Source organism: Phaenicophaeus curvirostris, chromosome 16, assembly GCF_032191515.1.
Source record: "Phaenicophaeus curvirostris isolate KB17595 chromosome 16, BPBGC_Pcur_1.0, whole genome shotgun sequence".
Taxonomy (NCBI): domain Eukaryota; kingdom Metazoa; phylum Chordata; class Aves; order Cuculiformes; family Cuculidae; genus Phaenicophaeus; species Phaenicophaeus curvirostris.
Window position 1 is genome coordinate 15103918 of NC_091407.1, and position 24796 is coordinate 15128713.

A 24796-nucleotide genomic window follows, 5' to 3' on the forward strand; every position below is an offset into this window, starting at 1 on the left:
AAACATTTCTTCCGAAGATCTCATCCCCTCTTTCAGCTGAAAACCGCTCCTCCTTGTCCTCTCCCTGCACTCCCTGAACCAGAGCCCCTCCCCAGCTTTCCTGGAGCCCCTTTCAGGACTGGAAACTGCCTTAAGTTGCACAGAACATCCCTTTGATAGTTTTTCCTTAAAAATGGTGTTTTCCATAGATTGTTCCCTGAAGATGATAACGTCTTGTTTTCAGCATGATCTGTGCCGAACAGATGTCCCTTCTCCTGTAATCACTTCTACTTCAAGTTTTCGTCTATCTTAAAGCCAAGGCCAAGCACATAGCTGAGCCAGCTCCAAATCGGCGAGAACTCTGACTGTTGTTGTTTCATAAAAGCAAAAAGAGACCCCGGAGCATTTTCGGCATCACCGGGACGAATCCCATCGGCTCCACAGCGACTCCAGCCTGTGCGGAGCGGGGGCAGCTCCCACCCCCTGTCACCGCCTCACACCGGGAGCTCTAGGCGGCCTCGCTCGGGGCAGCTGCTACCCCGGCAGCCCCCGTTTCTCTTTATTTCTCTCTCCCGGGGCCGCAGAGGCCGCAGCAGCTGCTCCAATTCCTCCCTCAGCGGCGCCATCTTGGCTCTCCCCCCACTTCCGCGCGAGGATTGGGCCGCCCCGATCACGTGACCCGCCCCACCGACCACACCCTCTTCTGTGGCGATTGGTTTGTTCTGATCACGTGACACACCCTCCTCCGCCTCGATTGGGCGGGCGGTGGCAGCGAGGATTGGTCCGGCCTGGTCACGTGACTGAGGCTGCACTCTCCCCCCTCCCCCCGAGGGCGCCACGCCCCGCGCGAGCGGTGGGGATTCGCCCGCCCTTGTCACGTGACACACCTCCCGGCCCCTCCGCCGCGATTGGGAGCGGCGATTGGCCCGTTCTGATCACGTGATACACCGTGGCCCCGCCCCCTCCACGATTGGTCTGCTCTCGTCACGTGACTCACGTCGCGGCCCCTCCCCTCCGCGGCGCTTGGCTTGTTCTTGTCACGTGACCCCCCCTTCCGTCACGTGACGCTCGCCCCTCCGCAGCGATCGGGAGCGGCGATTGGCTCGTTCTCTTCACGTGACCCGTCGCGGCCCCGCCCCCTCCGCGGCGATTGGGAGCTGCGCTCGTCCTCTCGTCACGTGACCTCTCGCGGCCCCCTCCCCTCCGCAGCGACTTGGAGCGGCGATTGGTCCGTTCTCATCACGTGACGCGCCGCGGCCGCTACCCCCCCCTCCCCCCCTCCCTTGCTGCTGCGCCGCGATTGGCTGCGGGGCGCGCGGCGGCGCGAGGGCAGCGCCCCCGGCACGTGACGCAGGCGCGGGCCCCGAGCCGGCCCGGGCGGCGGCGGCGAGAGCGGCTCGGCCCGGCCCTGCCCTCCCTTCCCGTGCCTCCGCCCTTCTCCCGCTGTCCCCGCTCCCCCCCCCGCGGTTCTCCTCGCCCCGCGGTGCCGCCGTGGCTCGGTAGAAGCGTCCGGAGTGCTGCCCCGCGGGCGCCTCCGCCCCATTGGGGACTCGGGCCCCGGGCGGTTGACCGTGTGTCCCCTCCGTGTCTCCGCCCCCCCCCCCCGCCGTGTCCCGGGGTTACCGTCAGCGTCCTCGGCGGGACGGCGCTTCCCGGGGCGATGGGGGCTCTGCCATGAGGGCGGGCGAGCCTCGCGCGGAGCCATGGCGGAGCCCCACCGGGTGCCCTTCACCACCCTCCCAGGCCCCCTCAGCGGCAGCTTCTTGAAGAGGCCTCGCAAAGACGATGCCGAGCAGCCCCAGGACGCCGAGCCGGCAGCCACGGCCGTGCGGATCACCCTGACCCTCTTCGAGCCGGATCACAAACGCTGCCCGGAGTTTTTCTACCCGGACCTTCTCAAGAGTTGTCGAGGGAAAATCAAAGGTGGCACCTCGGGAGACAAGGTGAGCAGCCCCGGGGCCTGTGCGCAACCGTGGTCAGCTTCATAGAATCAGAATCCCCAGGTTGGAAAAGACCCACCGGATCATCGAGTCCAACCATTTCCATCAGTCGCTAAACCATGTCCCTCAGCACCTCATCCACCCGTCCCTTAAACCCCTCCAGGGAAGGTGACTCAACCCCCTCCCTGGGCAGCCTCTGCCAATGCCCAATGACCCTTTCCGTGAAAAATTTTTTCCTAATGTCCAGCCTGAACCTCCTTTGGCGGAGCTTGAGGCCATTCCCTCTTGTCCTGTCCCCTGGCACTTTGGAGAAGAGCCCAGCTCCCTCCTCTCCACAACCTCCTTTCAGGTAGTTGTAGAGAGCAATGAGGTCTCCCCTCAGCATCCTCTTCTCCAGGCTAAACAACCCCAGCTCTCCCAGGTTGGGAGATTCCAGAGGTTTACTCAGCCTTTGGCATGTCAAAGGTGCTTGAGGGAGGAATGTGATACTTCTCTAGTTTGGAACTGGAGGGGACCTGGCTAGTGAGAGCAGCCCTGAGGAGCTTTCCTAAAGAGCATTCAAAGCAGACATGTGGCTGTGTCTCTGTGGGGACCTGCTGCGTTGCGTGTGAGTATTTCCCTCTTGGTGCCCAACATCTCTTGCTGTGGGGTCAATCTGGCGCTTCCAAGTGTTGCCCAGCAACTCTGTTCCCCTGCTGAAAGCCATTTCTCAGGACACAGCTTCATGCAAACTTCTGTAGCATCTCAGCATTGTCTTATGGCTGGTTTTCCCTGAACAGGAAACTTGCTTGGACTTCACTCATTTCTACAGTCACTGTTCAGAACCGTTCGGGATAAGCTGACAGCTCACGCTGCTTCTTTGTCTTTCCTTTTGAGAGTGGGGAGAAGCAGAGGCAGGAACAGAAGGAGCCCAGAGAGCACTCAAAACCTTGGGATGCTCTGGGAGTGATAGAACCACAGAGTGGTTTGGGTGGGAAGGGACCTTTAAAACCCCTCCAGCCCAAACCCCTGCAGGGAGCAGGGACATTTCCCGCTCCATCAGGCTGCTCAGAGCCCCATCCAACCTGGCCTTCAGTGTTCCCAGGGATGAGGCATCTCTCTCGTGTACAGGCAACCTGTGCTGGTGTTTCACTACCCCCAGCATAAACAATTTCCCACTTATATCTAGGCTGAATCTCCCTTCTTTTAATTTAAAACCATTTCCCCCTGTCCTATTGCTACAGGCCCTGCTAAAAAGTCTCTCCGCATCATTCCTGTAGGCCCCTTTAGGTACTGGAAGATGCTCTAAGGTCTCCTCAGAGCCTTCTATTTTCCAGGCAGGACAACCACAACTCTCTCAGCCTCTCCCCATAGCAGAGCTGTTCCAGCCTTCTGATCACTTTTGTGGTCTCCTCTGGACTTGCTCCAACAGTTCCGTGTCCCTCCTGTGCTGAGGACTCTGGAACTGGACTCAGGGCTCCAGATGGGGTCTCACAGAGCAAAGCAGAGGGGCAGAATCCCCTCCCTCCCTGCTGGTCCTGCTGCTTTGGATGCAGCCCAGGACATAGCTGTGTTTCTGGGCTGCAAGCGCATGTTGCTAGCTCCTGTCCGACTTTTCACCTGCCAGCACCAACAAGTCCTTCTTCTCAGAGCTGCTCTCCGTCCCCCAGCCTGCAGAGATGCCGGGGCTGCTCCAGCCCAGGTGCAGGATCTCACACTTGCCCTTGGCAAACTCATGAGGTTCACATGGTCCTCCAGCTTGTCCAGGTCCCTCTGGATGCCATCCCACCCCTCAGGCGTGTCACCTGTACCACACACCTTGATGTTGTCTGCAACCTTGCTGTGGGTATGCTCAATCCCGCTGTCCCTGACAAAGATATTAAACAGCGGTGCCCTAAACACTGTACTGAAGTTTGATTTTTCTGAACATGGGTCTGGGTGTGCTGGTAGTGATGGGTTTAATGCATGGGGGTTGGTGGAAGAGGCAGGATTGATCCTGATGGTTTTGTCTCTTTTATCTCTGCAGAAGAAAGACCTCACTGACCCCTTTAATGATGATGAAAAGGAAAGGCACAAAGTGGAGGCTCTCGCGAGGAAGTTTGAAGAAAAATACGTATGTTTTCCGCCTTTTCGTGATGTTATTCCTTGGAATGGGGAACGCTGTTCAGCTCTCAACCAGTAGTGTTTAATGAGCACTGGCTCCTGTGTTCCTATTCAGCTGCCGTCCTTTATCTCGGCCAAAAGATGCATTTTCATGTGTTCCTTTTCTGTCTCAGGGCCAAGAAAATATTTCAGATATGTTCTTAAGCCACAAGCCAGTCTTATTCAAGTGAATGACATTCTCACTTGTGGTGGCAAATAACTTACCATAATTTATAGAATGTAATTTTCTTAAGCAAAAATTAATTTCCAGGCCTTCTGGCTGTGGCACAATGACATCCACTCAGTCTTTAAGTACGATGGCCCCGTGAGCCTGTTGCCTTCAGGACAGCATGGTGCTGGGTAGCGTAGGAGACACTGATCTCTCTTAACTGATTCCTTGCTGTTCTTCCTCTCATTTTACTTCTGTAGATTGCAATAAAACCACGTTCTGTTTAATAACTGGCACTTTGGGATAGTGTTGCCTCGTGATATGAATTTGATCTCTCGGTCACCCTATTGCATTCCTTTTGTGTGTGCTGCATGTGGCACTGAGTCTGTCATGACTGTAGAGCCAGTGCAGAAGAAGGATCCCTCTGTGCACTGGCAGAAATGTTCAAGGGGTACAGAACCAATTCAGGGTAAAAGCAGCTGGCGCAAAGCCCACCTGTCTGTCAGCACAGCGCTTTGTTCCATTTGGCTGCACCAGTTTTAGTTCGGTATGGCAAGGACTAGAACAGGATTTACTGTATCCTCAGGTTATAATCTGATGTGAGTTCATGCTGGTTTGGTTCAGCGGCTGCTCCTCAGGGCAAAAACGCTCTCCGCCTCCCTTCTGTCCTGGAGCCAGTGTCCTCAGTCGGGGCCATCCCTGTGGTAACTGGAAAATAAAGATGAACATGCTGTCAATCTTTTCTTGTTTAGGGCGGCAAGAGACGTAGAAAGGACCGTGTTCAGGACTTGGTTGACATGGGGTATGGATACGACGAATCCGATTCCTTCATCGATAATTCTGAAGCTGTGAGTATGGGCCAGGCGGGAGGGTGTTCCCAGCAGCTGCCTGGGGGGCTGAGCTGGCCCTGAGGCCACCTGGACTGGGTGTGAGCCAGGAGGGTGCCTGGGCTGGGGACCGGGAGATACTGGGGCAAGCGTGCGCAGGAGAATGCTGGTCAACAGGAGCATCCTCTGCCCCACCTGCTTTCAGGTAGCACAGGGCCCACGCCTTTCTCCGAGCTGCTCAGCTACAGAGTAAGGTAACAAAGCACACAGCACCAATCACTTGTTCTCTGCTATTTCCAGTATGATGAGCTTGTTCCAGCTTCTCTTACTACAAAGTACGGAGGCTTTTACATCAACTCAGGAACACTGCAGTTCCGGCAGGCATCTGAATCTGAAGATGACTATGTTAAAGAGAAGAAGAAGAAGTGTCCCAAGGTGAGCAAGCCAGCTTTCTCAGTCAATTTCTGTGCTAGAGCTTGGAGGGTTTGCTGCATGGCAAGTGGGACTCTGCTGGGAAATAGATGCTTCTCTTGGCTGATGATCTCTGTTGGAGACAACCGCATTTTCCTAATGATGAAGTGAGGTGGCTAAAAGAGGGAACAGCCAGAGCACTTGGTGTCTCTTCATCTCCATTGATGGGATTGTCTCTAGTGTAAAGGCTTGGTGCACTGTGAAGCATTGCAGACAGTCCATGCTGGAACTGCAGGAAAAGATGCCTGGGATTGGAGTTGATGTGTCCAGTGGGGAAGCAGCTGCTCTCAGATTCTTGGGAGAGGGCCTCAAGTGGCTCTGAAGGACTGGACAGTATTGTTGGAGAGGCTCTGATAGTGACTTGGTTTTAACCCTCTCCAGAAGCGGAAGCTGAAAGATGGAGGGGAAAAACTGAAGAAGAAGAAGAAAGATGATTCTTATGACAAGGAAAAGAAGTCCAAGAAGTCCAAGTTTCCAAAAGCTGGGTAAGGACAAGGGAGCACTTGTTGCTTAACACCTTGTGTTGGTATTACAGGTGGTGTTTGTTAGGCTGTGGCAGTCCCTGTTGCAGCAGGGGGTGGCTTGAGTGCGTGGTGTGACAGGAGAAGCCTGGTTGCTTCCACAGGAAGAGCATCCAAACAGAGAGCGGCACAGCTAGCTGAAACATTGGCGTTCCTTGGCAGTCTGTTTGGCACCAATGGTGGGAACGGGTACTGGAGAACCTGATGCAAAGGAGAAGGAATTTCCTGCTTTTAATAGGCAAAAAGCATCAAGCTGCTGTCAGGCTGACTCTCCTGTGTCAGTTCCTCTGCAGTAGTAGTTTGTGGCTGAAGGGAACTAGGTATTCTTGTCTCTCCCGCTTCATCTTGTGTTCATTTCTGTTCCCTGTCCTCCTCTGTACTTTGTTCACAGCTTTACAGCATTAAATGCAAGTAAGGAGAAGAAGAAGAAGAAATACTCTGGCGCTCTCAGTGTCAAGGAGATGCTAAAGAAGTTTCAGAAGGAGAAGGATGCTCAGAAGAAAAAAGATGAAGAGCAGAAAGTGGCTACTCCTTCACCAGCAGAACCTTCAGCTCCAAGGGAGGCAGAGGCGATGCCTGACCCTTTGCTCTCCCTCTTTGGCCATGCCAGTGATAATGATCTGCTTCAGGCAGCGACAGCTGTGGACTCATTAACGGACCTAGACCTGGAGCGGCTCCTCAGTGAATCCCCAGAAGGGAGTCCCTTCCCTGATGGGGAGGATGGGAGCGATCCTATTGGGATGGGCTTGGAACAGGACGTCAGGCCGCCACCATCCCTCCCTGAAGGCCTGCCAGCCCCTCTGGAGAAACGCATCAAAGAGCTGACTCAGGTATGGCAGCTGGTTGTGAGGCAGTTGGATTGTGTGGTTGCTGGAGCAAGGAAAGCTCCAGCCGGAGCAAGGTTTGTGTTGCTTCACCCAGAGACAGAACTCTCTCCAGTGGCAGAGTTCCCTAGGGCTACCTAGGATCACTTCTTGGTGTCACCCAGTTTTCCTGTGGGACCAAGTCACTTTCCTCAACGCCTGAGTGTCAAGTACTGTCCAAGTTCTTGGCCTTGAGAACTGCTGAAAGGAATAGTCATTATAATTCTTCCTATCTGTGTGGTTTTTCTAGCTCTCTTGGCAAAGTAAGGCCCTGATGCAAGAGGTAATTTCCACAGTCAGTTTAACAGGAATGAACTTAAAATGGGTACTAATGAGGCTGAAAGACAAATTTCTCTGCAGTGGTTTTAACATGCTGTGATGGTCATGGCAGGGTCTGTGACTCCATGTATAAGAATCAGTGGGTGCAGCTGAGAAGCATTCTCTGCTCTACAGTCAGGGAGAAGGCATGAAAAGCCCTGTAGATGGGACTTGAGGATTTGTTAGGACCGTTTCTGTGCCCCGCGCAGGCACTGAAGCATGGGAACAGTTTGGCATAATACGTGTTGGAGCCACATCCCTAGCAATTTGAGTTCTTTCCCCGTCTTTGACATCTTGTTGTTGGGGCATTGGTTAGGGAGTGGGATATATTGGAAGGGTGATCCCACATTTTTTCCCCAGCAGTTCCTCCTGTGGTTGGACAACTGTGGGGCTCTCCCACCTTCTCCAAAGTGATGTGACCCACTTTGACTCCAGGCATGGCTGTTGTTACCCCAGAAGATAAAAAAGAAAATGGGTTCCTCATGAATGTTTCAATTTGCCATTGGGACTGTTAGCAGAGAACACTGAAGCAGCTGTTCCTGAACTATGTTGACTAAAGGAGAACATTAGGGAGGCTCCCAGGTTATCGAGTTAACCATCCTGTTGTTGCGAGGTGGTGCAATAGCAGGCTACCTGTAGGTTTTCCTGCTGTGATTTTCCTGCTGGTTGTTGCTGACCTATGTATGTTCAGAAAAGAAACCCAGAAGGAGAAATAGAAGATGTAAGGAATGAAGCATCTGGGCTGTGGGACATAAGTTTTGTGGGAGGTGGGAATGAAGAGGTGCTACGGCTCTGTCCAAGAGTCAGATCTTTTCCATCCCAGGCAGTGGGAGCATCTCCTGAGTTAAATGGAACCTCCAGGCCTTTCCTCTTCTGCTTGAAGTGATTGCACTTCAGCCTTCTCCTTTCTCAAAGAATTTTCCAGTGGAGGATTCTCTTTAGCACTGGACCTTCCTCCTTTGCTATCCCAGCTGCCTGTGACTTGCTGCTGACAGAGGGGAATGTGCACCTCCTGGGCATAAATTAATTGCTTACCAGCCTCTGCCTTGGAATGTTAATTTGTGGGATTTCAAACTTGTGCCCTTCTCTCCCAGTCTCCTTTCCCATGTCAGGAGTCACTAACACGATACTCCCAGTTTTGTTTACGTTCTCAGAAGTGTTTACATACTCAGAAGTGACTAAAAGCTCTTGGAGGTTTTCTAGTAGAAAACCTCATTCATCTCTGGGTGCGATTTCTAGGCAGTGCTGGGTGTGCTGCAGTCACAGCTCAGGAAGCCTCCTGAACAAGAGGTGTTTTAGTTTCTGTGATGTTGATGGGAAATAACCCATCCCCTCCCGCTGCCTCTCTTTCTGTTGGTTTCCTGGCTTAATGCCCAGCAAAGCCTGGCGATCAGCATCCCAGACCCTCATTAAAATGTGACTAGGGTGAGTATTCATGTTCAGGGAGAAGCTCTGTGCTCCTCTTACTCAGTCTAACAGCTCTAATATGAAGTTAAAACCATGCCCCAGCACTGTCCCTTCTCCCAGTTGAAGCAGGCCAAAGGGACCAGTTGCCACCAAGCCATTTCCTTTTGTCCCATTAAATGGAGGAATCTTCACTCTTGTATGGTAGCTCCAAGGCACTTGACTCTCCATCTCCAGCAGGAGCCTGTGCAGGGTTTGGTGGAACAAATCTGTGCCTTCTCTTACTGAATTTCTGAAGTGGTTTGAAGAGCGCTTGCTTGCTTGTGCCTGTCTGTGTCTGTAAACTGATGGTGACCTGTGTTACTTGCTGATTTCCAGGCTGCCAGAGCTGCGGAGGGAGAAGGCAAACAGAGATTCTTCACTCAGGATATCAACAACATCATACTGGAGTAAGTGCCACCAGGAGAGAAGAGTGGGAAAGGAGAACATTAGGCAGAACAACATTTTTAGTAAATTCAGGAGCAGTTTAGCAGGAGTTGTAGAGGTGTCCTTGTACAGGTCCTCAGTGTGGGACATGCTTAGGTTAACGTGGAATCCTAGCAATGGTTTCCAGTTGGAATATGATGTATAACTGAGGTAGGAGAATGTTCGTTGGGATATATCCAGGCCTCTTCTTCTCAAGATGTTGCTTGATGTCCACATACTTAGTTTGTCACCTGACCAGCAATTGTTGCTTGATACAAAACTAGTATATCTCTCCCTGTCAGAAATGCTATGTCATGTTTGCTATTTAAGGTTTCTGCTATATGGGGAGTCTCCATCCCTGGAGGAGTTAAAAAACTGTGTGGCTGTAGCACTTTGGGACAGGGTTTAGTCAGCACAATGGACTTGGGCTGATGGTTGGAATGGGTGAGCTTAGAGGTCTTTTCCAGCCTTAATGATTCTGTGATTCTATAAGCGATGTGACCTTTCATCTCATTGACTGATGCTCCTGCACTGCAGCTGCTGAGAAGAACTGCAGGATAGATGAGGCTGCTGACATCCTTTTGTGCTTTTTCTTTTTACTCTGAAACTTGACCAAGGGGCATCATATGGGATAAAGGGCTCAAATCTCATTCTAAAATCTAAAGAATCATCATGTTGTTTGGCTTGTACTTTGTCCCTCTCTCCCTGCCTCCAGTTGCACAGACTACATCAGAGCTGCGTTCTTGTTGCTTAGAGGGGCTGGAGCACCTCCCATACAAGGACAGACTGAGAGTTGAGGTTGTTCAGCCGGGAGAAGAGAAGGCTCTGGGGAAGCCTTAGAGCAGCTTCCAGTCCTGAAAGGGGCTCCAGGAAAGCTGGGGAGGGGCTCTTGATCAGGGAGTGCAAGAAGAGGACAATGGGGGATGGTTTTCAGCTCAAAGAGGGAGATTGAGATGAGATCTTAGGGGGAAATGTTTTGCTGTGAGGGCAGGGAGGCCCTGGCCCAGGTTACCCAGAGCAGTGGTGGTTGCCCCATCCCTGGAGGTGTTCAAGGCCAGGTTGGGTGGAGCTTGGAGCCCCTGATCCAGTGGGAAGTGCCCCTGCCCATGTTAGGGCATTGGATCTGGATGGGCTTTAAGTCCCTTCCAATCCAAACCATTCCATGATTTTTTTTATTCTGTGATGATGAGAGAACGCCTGCCAGGTCCCTGCTCAGCACTGTGTGTGTTTGTTTTCCAGCATAGAACTGCAGACCCGGGAGCTGAACAGCCAGATCCGCTCAGGGGTATACGCCCACCTGGCTGCTTTCTTCCCGTGCAGTAAGGACACTCTGGTCAAGCGTGCCCGCAAGCTTTACCTCTGTGAGCAGGTGAGTAGATGCGGCAGCACTGTCCCATCTCATGTGTGTGTTTCTCCTGATCTCTAGAGCATGATTTTCTCTGCCAGATGGGATGGTGGGCTCCATGGAGCATGGTTCAGGCACTGCACCTGGTGGAGTGGATTCTCGCCCTGCCAGGTTTGAGTGTCTTGGCTGGAAGAAGCCATGTGGAACTTGGCACTGTTCTGTGCTTTGCTCTAGGGTGGCCGATGGAAGGAACCTCTGCAGAAGCTCAAGGAAGCCATTGGAAGGGTCATGCCAGAGCAGATGGCCAAGTACCAGGAGGAATGCCAAGCCCATACTCAGGCCAAGTTTGCCAAGTAAGCTCCTCATTCACTCTCTACACATCTGGGCAGTGTGCCCAGGTGGCCAAGAAGGCCAATGGCATCCTGGCTTGGATCAGAAACGGTGTGACCAGCAGGTCCAGGGAGGTTCTTCTCCCTCTGTACTCGGCACTGGTGAGACTGCACCTCGAATCCTGTGTTCAGTTCTGGGCCCCTCACCACAAGAAGGATGTTGAGGCTCTGGAGCGAGTCCAGAGAAGAGCAACGAAGCTGGTGAAGGGGCTGGAGAACAGGCCTTATGAGGAGCAGCTGAGAGAGCTGGGATTGTTTAGCCTGGGGAAGAGGAGGCTGAGGGGAGACCTCATTGCTTTCTCCAACTCCCTGAAAGGAGGTTGTGGAGAGGAGGGAGCTGGGCTCTTCTCCCAAGTGACAGGAGACAGGACAAGAGGGAATGGCCTCAAGCTCTGCCAAGGGAGGTTCAGGCTGGACATTAGGAAAAAATTTTTCACGGAAAGGGTCATTGGGCAGTGGCAGAGGCTGCCCAGGGAGAGGGTTGAGTCACCTTCCCTGGAGGGGTTTAAGGGATGGGTGGACAAGGTGTTGAGGGACATGGTTTAGTGATTGATGGGAATGGTTAGACTCGATGATCCGGTGGGTCTTTTCCAAGCTGGCGGTTATTCTATGATTCTGTGATCTGTAGCTCTCTCAGCAGGTTCTCTGTGACCTCTAGGCTGCTCTCATGAAGTTTATCACCTACTTCTGTAGCCAAAAATTGCTGATGGGCTTTCTTTGGCCTAATTAAGCTCTGTGCATTCTTTGTGCTACGGCAATGCTGACTGCAGCAGTGTTGATGCGACTGGAGCTTGGCTGAAATACTTTGTGTCTCTGTGTGTTTTTTTTAGGAACACGGCAGTGTAAGAGCAGTGAGGCTTGTGGTGTTGTGGGAGATGTCTTAACCTTGAGCACTTGGCGCAGCTTCTTCCCTATGCAGAAGATTTAGGCCCCCTTCCTGTGCATGTGTTATCGCTGACTACTGAGACCTATGTCCCTCAGAGATCTTTTCTTTGAATCTTCAGGATAATGACTTCCACGTTATCTGTCTCTGTTTTAGGATGCTGGAAGAGGAAAAGGACAAAGAACAGCGAGACCGAGTTTGTTCCGATGATGATGAGGATGAAGAAAAGGGAGGGAAGCGTGTCATGGGACCACGGAAGAAATTTCAATGGAATGATGAAATCAGGTTTGCATAACTTAGGTATTAATTGAACCTGTAACTTCTTCTGTGCGGTTGGAAGAGAAGCGTTTCAGTATTTGCATTGTGTTTTCAGAGCAGTGCTGATCATCTGTAGTCACAGGCAGCTCAGAGGTTTCTGGCAGGCTGTGCTGGTTATGGAAACCACTGCTGCAGTTATTAAATTCCACCCTTACATACACTGCAAAACAAAGCTGATTTCAGGGACAGACCAACTCTGAGAGAAGGGCTGAGAAGCCAAAGGAGAGGGACAGATCTGCAGGGGAAGAAGGAACTGCTGAATTGCTGCAGTCCCACTGACTGGACGCTCCACAAAACCGAGTTCTAGTGGTGAAAACATCTAAAGCGAATGGGGGTCGCTGCCTCAGGCCTGCAAAAGGAGGGATTGCTGGGAGAAGGAGAGAGTGGCAAAGGATGAAATGGGAATCACTTCTCCCTCTTTTTATCTTCTTCTGTAAGAAACTGGGGTGTTTCTGCAGAGATGGCTGATTCGTTTAGAACAAAGTGGGCTTCGCTTCCTGCCTCCTTGTTGCCTCTCGGCACGGAGGTCTGCAGAGATGTTTGGGTCTGTGGTGCTGGTGGCGCCTGTGATCCTGGCTCTGGTTTATTCTCTCTGCTATTTCAGGTGGGAAGAGGGAACAAGGTTTTACTTCCCTGGTGCGTCAATGTTTGTGCAGACACAGAGCGAGGAATGTGCCTTTGCCTCTCCTTTCTTGTGGAGGTGGTGCAGGGTCAGGTTTATTAGCAAGATGTTGTGCAGAGCCAGGCATGTCTTGGCATATTTCTCCAGTCCTGGATGCACAGAGTGACCTCCAACTGGGGCAAATAAATCCGCGTAACTGTCTGTGAAATCTTCCTGTTCCTCAGGGAGCTGCTTTGCCACTTGGTGAAGATTAAGTTGGATGGTTATGACCTTGACAAGAATAAGGCTCAGTCTTTTGAGGATTATGTGAAGACCTTCCTAGATGGAGAGGTGAAGCCCCTTTGGCCCAAAGGCTGGATGCAGGCCAGGTGAGCAAGCATCAAGTTGTACTCCAGGGATTCCTTGTCCTAAGAGACCTCAGAAAGTCACTAGTGCTCCCCGTGCTCAAAGAATGGCCGGCTTCCAAGTCAGATCAGAGTGCTCAGGGCCTTGTCCCATGGAGCTTAGGAAATCTCCAAGGGTGGAGATAACCATGGCATCTCTGGGCCCCTGTTCTGGCACTTAATCATTCTTCGTGAAATCTTTTCTCCTTATTTCTAATCAGTTTTCCCCTTTATGCACTGGATTGAACATTCCCTCTTTTGTCTTTTTGCTGTGAGCCTCTGAGAAGGGTCTGGCTACATCTTCTTCATGCCTCTCTGCACCCTCCACTCTTTAGATAGTGGAAGACTGCAATTAGATGTCTCCTTGGTCTTCTCATTTTCTGGGCTAAACGAGCCCAGTTCCCTCCACCTTTCCTCTTACGTGTCCCTGTTCCTCAGCCATCTTGGTGGCTCTGGACTGTCTTCAAATTATTGACATCTCTTGTAGGGACCCTGACGCTGGACGATGTATCTAGATGTGACCTTATGAGTGCTAAACGGAGGGGAAATAAGCACTTGGACTGCTTGCCGTGCTCTTGCTAATACCTGCCAGGACACAGGTCTCAGCTGCACATCCTTGTAGCAGTTGCTTCTGTTCAGCTTCCCCACCAGGACCCTCAGGTCCTTTCCTGCATGGCTGCTATGCAGCCAGTTGTCGCAGCCTGTGTTTCTGCATGAGGTTATTCCATCCCAGCTGTAGGACTTCGTGTTTGCCTTTGAACTTAATGAGGTTTGTGTTGGCCGCTTTACTCCACCCTCTCCAGGTCCCCATGAACGGCAGCTCTGCCCTCGAACATGCTCTACCCCTCTCCTCTGTTTTTAAATCGCCCTCAAATGTCCAGGTTTCAAATGATGACGTTGAGCAGTTTTGGCCCTGTAATGGATGCGACTGGCAGTGACAAGGTAGAACTGGGACTGAGGTGGTTTCCTGAGTCTGCGTTGTGAAGGATCTTTTCAGACAGTATGGGAAGTCTTCCCTGAACCCTGTGGTATTCCTGAAAGAAGGCAAAGCAGAAAGTTTTAGGTGCTTCAGGCTTGCACTGGACATGTCAGAAAGCAGAGTAAGCAGGAATTTGGTGTGGTTTTCTTTACAGTGGTGTCTTCACTGCTGTTTTCTGCTCTTTCATGCCCTCTATCATCCGTGCCATTAATCTGGCAGTTGCAGAGCGCTTTACAAATTGCAGAGAGGCATTCCGTGGGAACGGGCATCAGCTCCTGGCCTGCTTGGATTTGCTCAATAGTTTTAAAGCAAGGACAACTGCACAGTCTTACTGCCGAGATCTCCATGTCTTTGCATTTAAGGAGCTGAGAGCTGCCATCATCTTCTCTCTGCCGAATTTGCTTTTGGGGTCTCCTGGGGGATAAAGGAAGAAGTAGGCATCAGTTCTTAAGAGCAGTGAGTACGAGTAGCGCATGACAGGTCCATTTGGAAAAGTCCGTGGCCATTTATTGCAGTCGCATGTGCACAAGATGTGGTCACGGGCCAGGTTCTAGTGTGTTTCAGTGTATGGGAGCTGAGTGATGGCATGAAGAGGGGGATGCAGATTTCTACTCGGTTAATGAAGATGTTAGCTAATTTGGGGGCTCAGCTTGCCATCTTTAAATAACCCTTCTCTTGGCATAAAAGGAAATAAAATTCTTTTCCCTCTAGGTTGTAGGTGAAACTGTTCTCAGGCACACAAATGTTCACGTAAAACACGGTACAGGAGAGCCTCTCAGTGAAGTTAACTGCAGAATGACTCACTCCTTGCTTTCCAGTGGCTCAAGGATAGTGGTTTCTCCTGCTGGACATGAAGTTGAACTCAATGATCCATATGGGTCCTTTCTAACTTGATGTTCTATGATTCTGTGACATTTTCATTTAAAGACAGAGGGCAGAGTGACAGCCACACAAAAGGGTTGGGGAGGGATTGGCAACACTAGGAGAACTGTGAATAATTTTCTGGACAAGTCAGCTTGATTCACTGTCATCGTGATCACAGAAGTTCATCTTTAAGAGGAACTTGAAGATAGAGTAGCAACTCTGGCTGTGAGTTCAGAGGGGCCCTGGCCATTATTCTGCGTTCTCGGTTAGCACTAACAGATTAACGGAACATAAGGTTAAAATAAGCTTCGTTTTTAAAAGCAAAAGGACGTCAGAAGTCTTTATCAGGCTGTTAATAGTAGACAGGAAGCATATTCCCTCTGCCAGTACTGAAGATGTAGTAGTTACAAGCTTCTCACCCTGACGTCTAAGAGTGCACCTGAGTGGCAGCGGTTTGGGTGAAACAGTGTTTGTGTGAGGTTCTGGTTTCCTTAGCCTTAGTAGCAAAGGGGTTTGGACGAAGGTCTGTCTGTTGGTTGTGGTTGGTCTGTTGTTACAGAACTGGTAGTGCTAATTTCAGAAGTCAGCTCTCAGCTCTTTGCTGGGGACACGGCGGCGATGGAGACATGTAGTGTGCGAGACTTATCATCTGTGTTGCTCTATTGAGGCAGGGCAAGTCAATCTTTCTCTTGAAGTTGGTGGAGAGCTCTTGTATGATCTGCCAGCTCCTGGATGATCCGTGGCAGCAGTAACACCCAGCTTGAATGTGTTTACTGCCTCTCCCAATTGGCTGTCAGCTTTTTAGGCTGGCAGAGCTTTTTCCTTAGTTATTGTCCAACAACCGTCTTAATGGCCTTTCTAGTGCCTGCAAGCAAAGCTTCCCAGAGAGGTAATTACGTGGGGGAGTTCAGCAGGATTTTCCTGGAGAAGGAATGAATATTTGTTTGCTCTCTGTGGTTTTAATTTCATAAAGTCCCCTGCTGTATTGTGCAGCTCTGTCTCCAGTGATCCCAGCTGCTCTACTGGGTCTTGCTGGATATCACTTCTCATTGCTCTCTTCCCTTCTTAGGACACTGTTTAAGGAGAGCAGGCGTGTACACGGACACCTCACATCAGTCCTGTGAGTATCGCGCAGCATTCCTTTGGAGTGATAACTGGTGAACTCCGTTCCCTGGGGCCTGGGTGGATCGTGCAGGAGCACCTGAGCTTGCTTGGCTCCCATCAGATAGTCTGGCACTGCTTCATTTGGGGAGGTCTAGGGAGAGGAGTCGTTTGTGTGTGCCATCTCCCAGCAACAGCCTTCCTGAGGTGCTTTAACCGTATAGCAAAATCAAAGACAAGAACTTTGAAGCCAGGTTGCCTCCTGGCCTTGTTCGACAGGTTGGAGTCAGGTCTCTTTGCTAGTTCCTGGGTGGCAGACCAAGATAAAGTGGAGTGTGATGCCAGCACTGTGATTATCGTTACCTGTTCAGTCAGTCCTTACTGGATTCTGGATTCCTTCTTTCTTGTCACCTGGTTGAAGGAGGGATATGGTGAGCTCAAGCTAGTGAAGATGGATGCAAACAGCCTGATGGGTGGCAAACCAGGAGAACCATCGGAATCCAGCTGGGCAGGTGCTTTAACGCCAAAGGGTCTCATGGATCTTGCTGGCAGTCTATAATAGATGATGATATGGACTCAGGCTGATGTCTGTTTGACAGGCAGTCCCATTCTTGGCATTAAGTGAGCAAGGGGAAGCAGGAGAGAGTATGAAGTAGATTGTAGAGTCATGCTTCCCTCGGCCATTTGTTCCAGCAGTTCAGGGATGTCTTGTACCAGAGATCGCATCTGACCAGACCAAATGATCTATTTTCCTTGAATCTGGCAGATGCTTTTTGCGTCCTTTACTTCTGGGAACCTAAAAGAACTGTGTAGCTTCTCTCTAAACCAGTCTCTGTATCGGTTTCTCTCTGGGTGTTGCTGTAGTGAGGGCAGCAATGGGTTCCTGTAGTCATTCCCAGCCCTGCATCCGGTGCAGGATGTGTCCGGGGGCTTTCACTGCTCTGCTACCATTTCAAGACTCTGCTCCGCTCCCTAATTCATTCCCCTGTGTGGGAGTTGGGGCTTCCTAGAGCAGCAACCAAGTGTCATATGGTTTTGAATCCTAGCAACCTGAGATGCTGCCTGTGTTCCCTTGGTTCTTTGCAAAAGGCTCAGTGGATCATAACTAACAGGGCCCAAGCGTCCTTCCTAATTGGATGTTTCCCTGCAGGCTTTCAGTGAGCCATGTTTCTTTTGTCTTCCTCCAAACAGGACGAAGAAGAAAGTTATAGCTCCTACTAAGGTGAAAGTGAAGGTGAGTTCTTTGTTTTCTGGTTCTCATGGTTGTCGTGCACTGAGAGTGAATTGTTTCGTGTATTAAAATCCAATGTTTAGATCTTGTATCTATACATTAGATACAAGGAAGTTGAACTGTGAAATAGCTCTGGTCAGTACTGGGCTTGGAAAAAAACACTTCAACAGCAGCTAAAGCTGATGGTGGCAGCAGTCGGGAGGGAGGCAGGGGGGCTGGCAGGCACAGATCTCACCTCTTCTGCCTTTAGTCCCCAAATTGGGAACCTTCCTTTCTTTTTTCATCAGTAAACCCTACTTCCGTTCTGACTCTGCCTTCTCCTGTGATTTTGTTCCAGGAATCTTCGTGCAAGCAAGAGAAAAAGGTGTCAGTTTCTGTTCCTTCGATGCACTCAAGCAGCACCTTGGCTCTTTCTTCAGAGCCCCAGGGAGGAGCTCTGGGCATCAGTGCCCAAACCAGAGACCTCTTGTCCTTTGCGACAGCCCAAGCAGCCAGCAGTACTGGCGCTCCTGCTACCTTCATGGATGACTCGTTGGATGAAGACTTAATTCATAATCCCACTTCCTCTCTTGAAGCAGTCTCAAAGGAACTGGCTGTGCTGAACAGCAGAGCAGGAGGGAGCCCTGACTTTACTCTTCCTGGACCTCCAAAAGCTCCGCCAGAGAAGATCTCAACTCTTGCATCCTCAGAGGAGAAGAGGACGTGTCCAAAATCCAGCCCTTCCCCTACATCATCCTCTAGTTCCCTCCAGTCTCCTCTAAATTTCCTGGCTGAGCAGGCCCTGGCATTGGGCCAGTCTTCTCAAGACAAAAAGACAGAGAACTCTAATTACAAAGAGCTCTCCTGCCAGGCCTCCCCAAGCAAAATCCTTCCTGATGCACACCAGGCTAAGCAGAAACACCACAACCTGGTCCGGCCAAGCCACGGGCCTCAGACCTCTACCCCAGTGCCGGTTTCTCAGGCGAAAGTCTTTCACTCAGGCAGCCAGCTACAGAAAAACTTCACCTCCCCAACTCCGTTTGTCAAACTGCAGAATCCCAAGTCCTCCCCGCTGCCCCAGCGCTCCCTCATCCAGCAGGTCAAGTCATCAACCAAAGCTCAGAGCTTCCATTCGTCTGCATCACCGGGCAGCACCCAAAACTCTAGCAGCTCCCACAAGATTCCAGGCTCATCGTCATCATCTCTCAGCTACACAGGAAAGCACTCAAGTGGCTCTAGCTCGTCAGGACAATCTTACAAACCGCCCTTTGTTTCTGGCTCCCTCTCTAAGCATGGAGCTTCTTCCAGCAGCTCCTCATCTGGACCTTCAGCAAACCAGGGCTGCTCCTCTGGGAACTTGGTGCCAAGCATGCAGACCCCGTCCTCAGGCCAGGTGTCCAGCCGACCATCCTCAAGCTCCTCAGTGAAGAAGACGCCCGTTTCGCAAAAGCTGACTCTGGTGGCACCTCCTGGAGGTTCAAATGGAGATTCTAGCGGGGGCACTCAAGGAGTAGCCAAGTTGCTGACCTCCTCCCTAAAGCCAGCGGTTGTTAGTGGCACTGCGGCTTCTACCTCTGTGCCGGTAAGCAGGGTTGTGCTGGCCTCTCCTAGAGCCAGGAGGATGCGTGGCACTGTGTTAGGCTGTTTACTTTGACAGGAATGGTTGGACTCGATGATCAGGTGGGTCTTTTCCAACCTAGTGATTCTACAATTCTATGATTCTTGCTTGTTCAGGCCTGCCATAAAGCGATGCCTTCAAAAGAATTTCCTGAAATTCTTGAATTACTCTGGCTCTTGGCTGCTTAGGCTGGGCAGTCCTGGCCTTTGCCGTGGGCTTGTGCTCCAGATTTCAAGCTTTCATTTTCAGCTGAACATAACTGAGCAAAACACTGTTCATGAGGATGTAATGTCTCATGAAGGACTCTGGGGTTACCCGTACAGACATGTATTATTCAGCCATTGTATTTAATGGTAGAAGGGCCTTAATTTTCATCTGTAGGAAAAAAGTAATTGTTCCCAACGCTGTTGTATTAATTTGTTGTTGGCTGCTTGTCCCTGCCTTCTCATGTGGTGTATGAAAAGAGCAGGGCAATTAAATGAATAGATTTAAATAGACCTGCAAACGGTGGAGTGCTCAGCCCATGCACCTCGTCTGTTGGTGAGATAAAGAGTTGAAAAGATTTCCCTGGTGGTTTCTCTCTTCATGGGAGAGATCTCACACAATGTTCTTGGGTGCAGCTGCCCAGCAAACCTTGGTGCCTTCACTTGTCAGCAGTGATGTGCTGCTAGGAGTGAGTAGAAAAGGTCCTCCCTGGAACTCACAGGCCATGCATAAGCTTTTCCTTTGCCAAATGGAGGCACGGGTCCAGAGTATGAAAACAACAGAAGGAAGTCCAGTACGGTCACATTTAGAAGAGTGTGGATTGCTGGTGCCCTTGGCACCTCCAGAGGGCCTCAGGAGTTGGCAGCTCTTGGGCCTTGGCTGGGAGGATGCTTCTTGCAACGGGGTGCTCTTGAGTGCTCTGTGTTTTGCAGTTCTTCGAGTACGAGTGATGCCATGGCTTGTGTTTTCTGCTCCTGACTGACCTTTTCCGTTGTTTTTCAGAAAGGAACTAGTGGAGCTGTGCTGCTAACAAGTTCTTCCTCCTTAAGTGTACTGGCTCCATCTTACAAGTCCAGCAATCCAAAGCTGCCAGCTGCCCTGAGCTCCACCCCATTAGGTATTATCTCCCCTATTCATTCCTTCCCTCTTCATGTCATCTCCTTCAGTTCAGACTCCTCCCCAAAAGCAGGAGTATCAAAAGATGCAATAGTTACGGGACCTGCTCCAGGAACTTTCCACCACGGCCTTGGCCACAGTGAGTATCTTCCTGGTCATGTCTGTCTGTGTTACTTGTGCCTGTGCTGTCAGTTAGCCAGAACGCTGATGCTCTGCTGTGTTAACCCGTTGCAGACCAACCCATCTCTCTTGCTGTTGCTTAATGCTGTAGTTCACGCATTTATATCTCCAGCAGTTGCATTTAGAGAACCTTGGGCACATCCCTATAGCTGAATTCCCACTGGCTGGAAGCTGAACTATAGGCTAACTGCTGCAGCTCCTCTGCTTGTTTCTGTCTTCGATGTGTATTTGTTCTTTTTTTTTTTTTTTCCCCTCTCTTTTCTTTGTTTTTCTCTCTAGGTCTTCTCGCTGGCTTGCACGCCAGCCCGCACCATGCAGCGCCACTCCCACACTCTGCCCTGTCCACTCATTTACCGCAAAGTTTGCCAGGTAACTTGTCAGATGGTCACGTTTGTCTTCCACGTCGCGAGCCATCCCGTATCTCAGCAGATACTCCCTCTAGGGTTGAAAGCAAAGTGCTTGTCCACGTTGTCCGACCAGTGCAGTCACCACTAAAACTTGTGGCCTCCCCAAGGTACAAAGCGAGATGTAGCCCTCTGCGTCCTTCGCTGTTTAGCCAGCCAGGGCGAGCGTGTGCATTTCTGAAATGATGAGCCCTTGATGCTTATAGCACGTGTTGGTTCCTGGAGGTGCTCAGCTTTGCTTGAGCAGTGGTGAAGAATTATCCTGCGTGTTTAGGCACGGTCTGCCAGAACTGGTGACCTATATAAAATGTGCCAGCCCAGAGCATCTTGCATCTGTGCAAAGAGCTGATTGCCTGCAGCTCCTTCACAATGAATTTGTAGTTACTTGGTGGTGACGGTGTGATGAGTTTGCTGTTAAGCCTGTTCTGCCCCAGTTTGATACACAAACCAATAGATTTCCAAAGAACTCCTTCTCCGCTCATGAACGGAGTCCTGCTACAGGCTGTGAGTTTGTGTAAATGCACTGTGGAAGAAGAAAGAGGGAATCCATGCAGCATTCAGTGAATTGAGGTGCAGGGCCAGCAGATGGGGCTGATCTGCTTCAGGGAGTTAATTGCCCTGTAGGTGATGGCTCTTTCGACTTTCTTGAGCAAGGGTTCTTTAGAGCTTCAGTGCAGCTCAGTGTCGCTGCCTTAGTGCCTACTTCCGTGTTATTGTCTTACTGGGCACTACGTGTCTGACTGAGGAGTGGATAGTAGAATAGAATCATAGAGGAGGGGATGTGCTGGCTGATGTTGTGGCAGTGAGGGTGATAGATGTGTGGGGAACCTGCTGAAGGTCCTGTGGCTTCCCACAGCAGCTGTTGGGGGCAATGCCTTGTGCTGCTGAGCGCAGTGCTTGTCTGCTGAGGAAAACTGGTGAAAACTCAAAGGATTTGCTGTCTTTGCTTCTGCTGCAGTTTCTCTGAGGTGGGTGGTCATGCCACTTCCCTATGGAAGAGCAGAAGGAGGTGCCAGCAGCAATCCCTGGTGTGATTAGACCCTTCCCTCCTGTCTGTAAATTCACAGTTACTGGAGGGCAGGGTGATCTGGGTTGGAACCTGGCTTGTGTAACATGTTTTGTGCTGCTGAGAACGAGTTCTCTGTCCAATTACTTGAGGGAATTTAGAGCCGTTACTTTGCTGTTGCTTATAGGGCTTATAACCAAAGAATGTTGTGATGACAGGACATACTGACAAAAACTGTGAGTAGAAAAAAGGTGGCCGGGAATAAGTAAAGAGGAACTGATCATTGAGACAGCTTCAGCAGGGACCTGCTTTCTCACTTGGTATTTTCACATAAAGATTGAAGATTGAGCCTAGTGCTGTCTCCTCTGGGAGAGGAGCTGTGGTGTTCTGTAGAAGAACACAGGAGTGTTCAGTGACCACCATCATCTTGAAGTGGGTTAATTTGTTTTGTGGCATAACATGTGGTTGGGCACGTATGCAGGTGGCCGCAGCCGCATCGCTCTGTCTGAAAGCTGCAAGGACTCTGCCGTGTTGGTAGGGTGCTGCAAATGCAAGGAAACCTCGATGTCTTCAGTGAAAGTGCTGGCATTCATCAAACAGCATCTGAGCAAGGAGTGTCCGGTGCTTGCTTGTGTGTTGTCACTTCTGCATCTGCTGGTGGAGGTGCCTGCGTGTTGGTGCTTTGGTTCTGGCTGCTCTCTTCAGAAATGTGATGTGCTGGGACTGAGTTCTTGCATGGAATGAACTGTCCCTGTGTGGAAGGAGCTGTTGCTATGCTGCCCGGTGCCACTGCTGCTTAACTGCATGTCTCACTGTACATATTTGTTCATCATAGTCTGGTGGTTCTAATTGCTCCTGGAGAACCTCCACTTCCTTAAACTTTCCCTCCATGCCTGTTCCTTTCTCTTACTCCAGTAGATTCCCGTGGTTCCTCTTGCTGTTAGTGGGCACCTAAAGCCTTCATTACAACAGCACTGAAAGGGGCTTCAGGAAAACTGGGGAGGGGCTCTTGATCAGGGAGAGGACGAGGAGGAACGGTTTTCAGCTGAAAGAGGGGAGGTTGAGATGAGGTCTTAGGAAGAAAAGTTTTGCTGTGAGGGTGGGGAGGCCCTGGCCCAGGTTGCCCAGAGCGTGGTGGCTGCCCCATCGCTGGAGGTGTTCCAGGCTGGGTTGGATGGGGCTTGGAGCCCCTGATCCAGTGGGATGTGCCCACAGTGGAGTGGGGGTTGGAACTGCATGGACTGTGGGGTCCCTTCCAACCCAAGCCATTCTGTGATTTCTGCAGTGGGGCTGCACTGACAAGGTTATTTCAAAGGCAACCACTTTATTTCTGGTTTCCTAGATGTAGAGACCTAGCAGGGTGGCTTCTAGAGAAGGGCTCAGGCTAGCTAGTCCATGGGCAATCTGAATCCATGCCGTGCTGCACCTCCTGGGAGGCCACAGGAGAGTCTCAGTGCTTCCCGTGTCCCTTACTCGGTTGCAGAGGCAGGGCTGCTCCCAAGCTCCTCTTCTTACTCCCCGGTTTCTTGGTGCTTGCAAGGGAAGAGTAGGTCTTTGTGTGAAGACATGTGGCTGCTGTTTTTGCGTGCAGCTCTGTGGAGCTGCTGCCAAACCCCCTTCCCACTAGGTTTTATTTTCTTTCAGATGCTTCTCAGCTTCATGGCAAAGGGTCCAATGCACAGCAGCGCAAGTTGTGATGTCTACGAGGAAGAGCTGGGATAAACCCGAGAGGAACAGGTCCTGAACTTTGGATACTGGCTGTGTCTTTTCTGTTTTTCCTCACAAGAACTGGAGAGACTGAACCGCAGCAAGGAACTCATTGGTGTGTTTGCTCAGAGGCTTTCAGAGCCGAGCCCCACGCAAAGGGGCAATCTTGAGCCATGCCCTAATGAGAGAAGCATTTTGTAGCACTGTTTTATTGCTGCTGCCCTTGATGCATTCCCTGGCACTGGCAGGAGCTAGAACCTGCACGGAGACCCGGGTGGCTTGGCTTTCTTGCAGTGAATTCCCCACCACCGGTGTCTGTATCTGCCAAGTACCTCCAGGCTTCATAGCGGAGGGGATGAAAGGTGCTTCTTTCTTCTGCTTTGGATTTACCTGGATCATTCTAGCACTGCCAGTGCTTTCTGAAGATGTTTGACTAACTCTGAAATTGTACTATAAAACTGTGCTACAGTTACTTGGAGGACTTGACTTAACATTTCCTGTGTGGTGAATCTAACGAACCACTTGATGTTCCCCTCTGGAGGAGAAGGAAGACTCGAGAGATGTTTTTAGATGCAGTCATTGACTTTGAGAATTCTACTTCTTTTGGGTTTTGGATTTTTTTTCCTCCTGCTCAATTTTATCCTCATTACCATTGGATGCATTGGATTGAATGGGACACTTCTCGGCATGTCACATGTACAGGACAACATAATTCCAGTGCCTTTTGTGGTGGAGCAAGAATGGACTAGTGACACACATTTCAGCTCTATTTTGTGTGCTCCTCAACCCTTTTTTGATCTTTCTGTATTTAAAATGTATTCTGTTTTATTTAATAGAGCTTTTTATGGTTGCACATCAAAAAAAAAAAAAGAAAAGCTGCACTCTCTGGACTTCAATGGTGTCTTGCTGACTGCGAACACAGAACCAAATGCAGAAAGAGCACCAGTTCTTGTCTGAGTTTGTGCAGGCGGGTTCCAGACCCTCCCCTAAAGCCATTTTTTCCTACGGTCGTCAGTTATGATCTCTTTGGTGGGCAGAGGGAATCATCTAGATAACTCAAGGTCACTACTGGTTGAATGGATTCCAGAGAACAATATTTCTCTCCGCAATGATTTGTGCACTAGGATCGTGTTCTCATCGCAGCTGTGAAGCGGGGACCAGCTAGAATTGGGGGGGCTCTCTGCTTTTTTAATCTTTTAACTCTTAGACCTAAACACTTCTCCTGAGCTCGCTCTTTGGGTCTGTGCTCAGCGAAGGGCAGGCTGTGGTTCCAGCTGAGCTGTGTTTGATTTCCTGTTCTCCCCTCAGGGCCTGCATGGGCACAGCTGAGTCGTGCTGGGGTAGCGTTGACCCACACAGACTTCACTGGTGTCGCAAGCAAAAGCTTGCAGCCTTCCTTCTTGAGCTTTGGGGAAGGATGCTGACACTGAGGATACCAGCAAATACCTGCTTTAGTTTTCCCCATTTCTGTTAAGATCCAAGCCAGGCTGTTTCAATCTGAGCTGACACAGAACTTCCCAAGGTCAGGGCTTTGAATTAAAAAACAAAACAAGATGCAGTTCAGATTTACAGTTTGTTTACAGGAATTCCCTAGGTTGTAACAAAAGA

General features: G+C 50.6%; 1 protein-coding gene across 4 annotated transcripts; it reads left to right on the forward strand.

The window, feature by feature from the left end:
* The first annotated feature begins 1617 nt into the window (after positions 1-1617).
* UBN1 (ubinuclein 1) lies at positions 1618-24740 on the forward strand. 4 transcript variants are annotated; one of them, XM_069870088.1, is made up of 17 exons: positions 1618-1922; positions 3925-4011; positions 4962-5057; positions 5337-5471; positions 5889-5992; positions 6420-6858; positions 8992-9062; positions 10318-10447; positions 10658-10776; positions 11852-11980; positions 12860-13003; positions 15931-15981; positions 17154-17196; positions 17531-18754; positions 19778-20030; positions 20351-20440; positions 23126-24740. In XM_069870088.1, the coding sequence occupies exons 1-17, from the start codon at positions 1683-1685 to the stop codon at positions 23176-23178; spliced, it is 3408 nt and encodes a 1135-aa protein (XP_069726189.1). In that variant the 5' UTR covers positions 1618-1682; the 3' UTR covers positions 23179-24740. The 4 variants fall into 4 exon arrangements, with proteins under 4 accessions (XP_069726189.1, XP_069726192.1, XP_069726190.1 ...); XM_069870091.1 differs by lacking the exon at positions 20351-20440; XM_069870089.1 differs by lacking the exon at positions 15931-15981.
* The last annotated feature ends 56 nt before the right edge of the window (positions 24741-24796 follow it).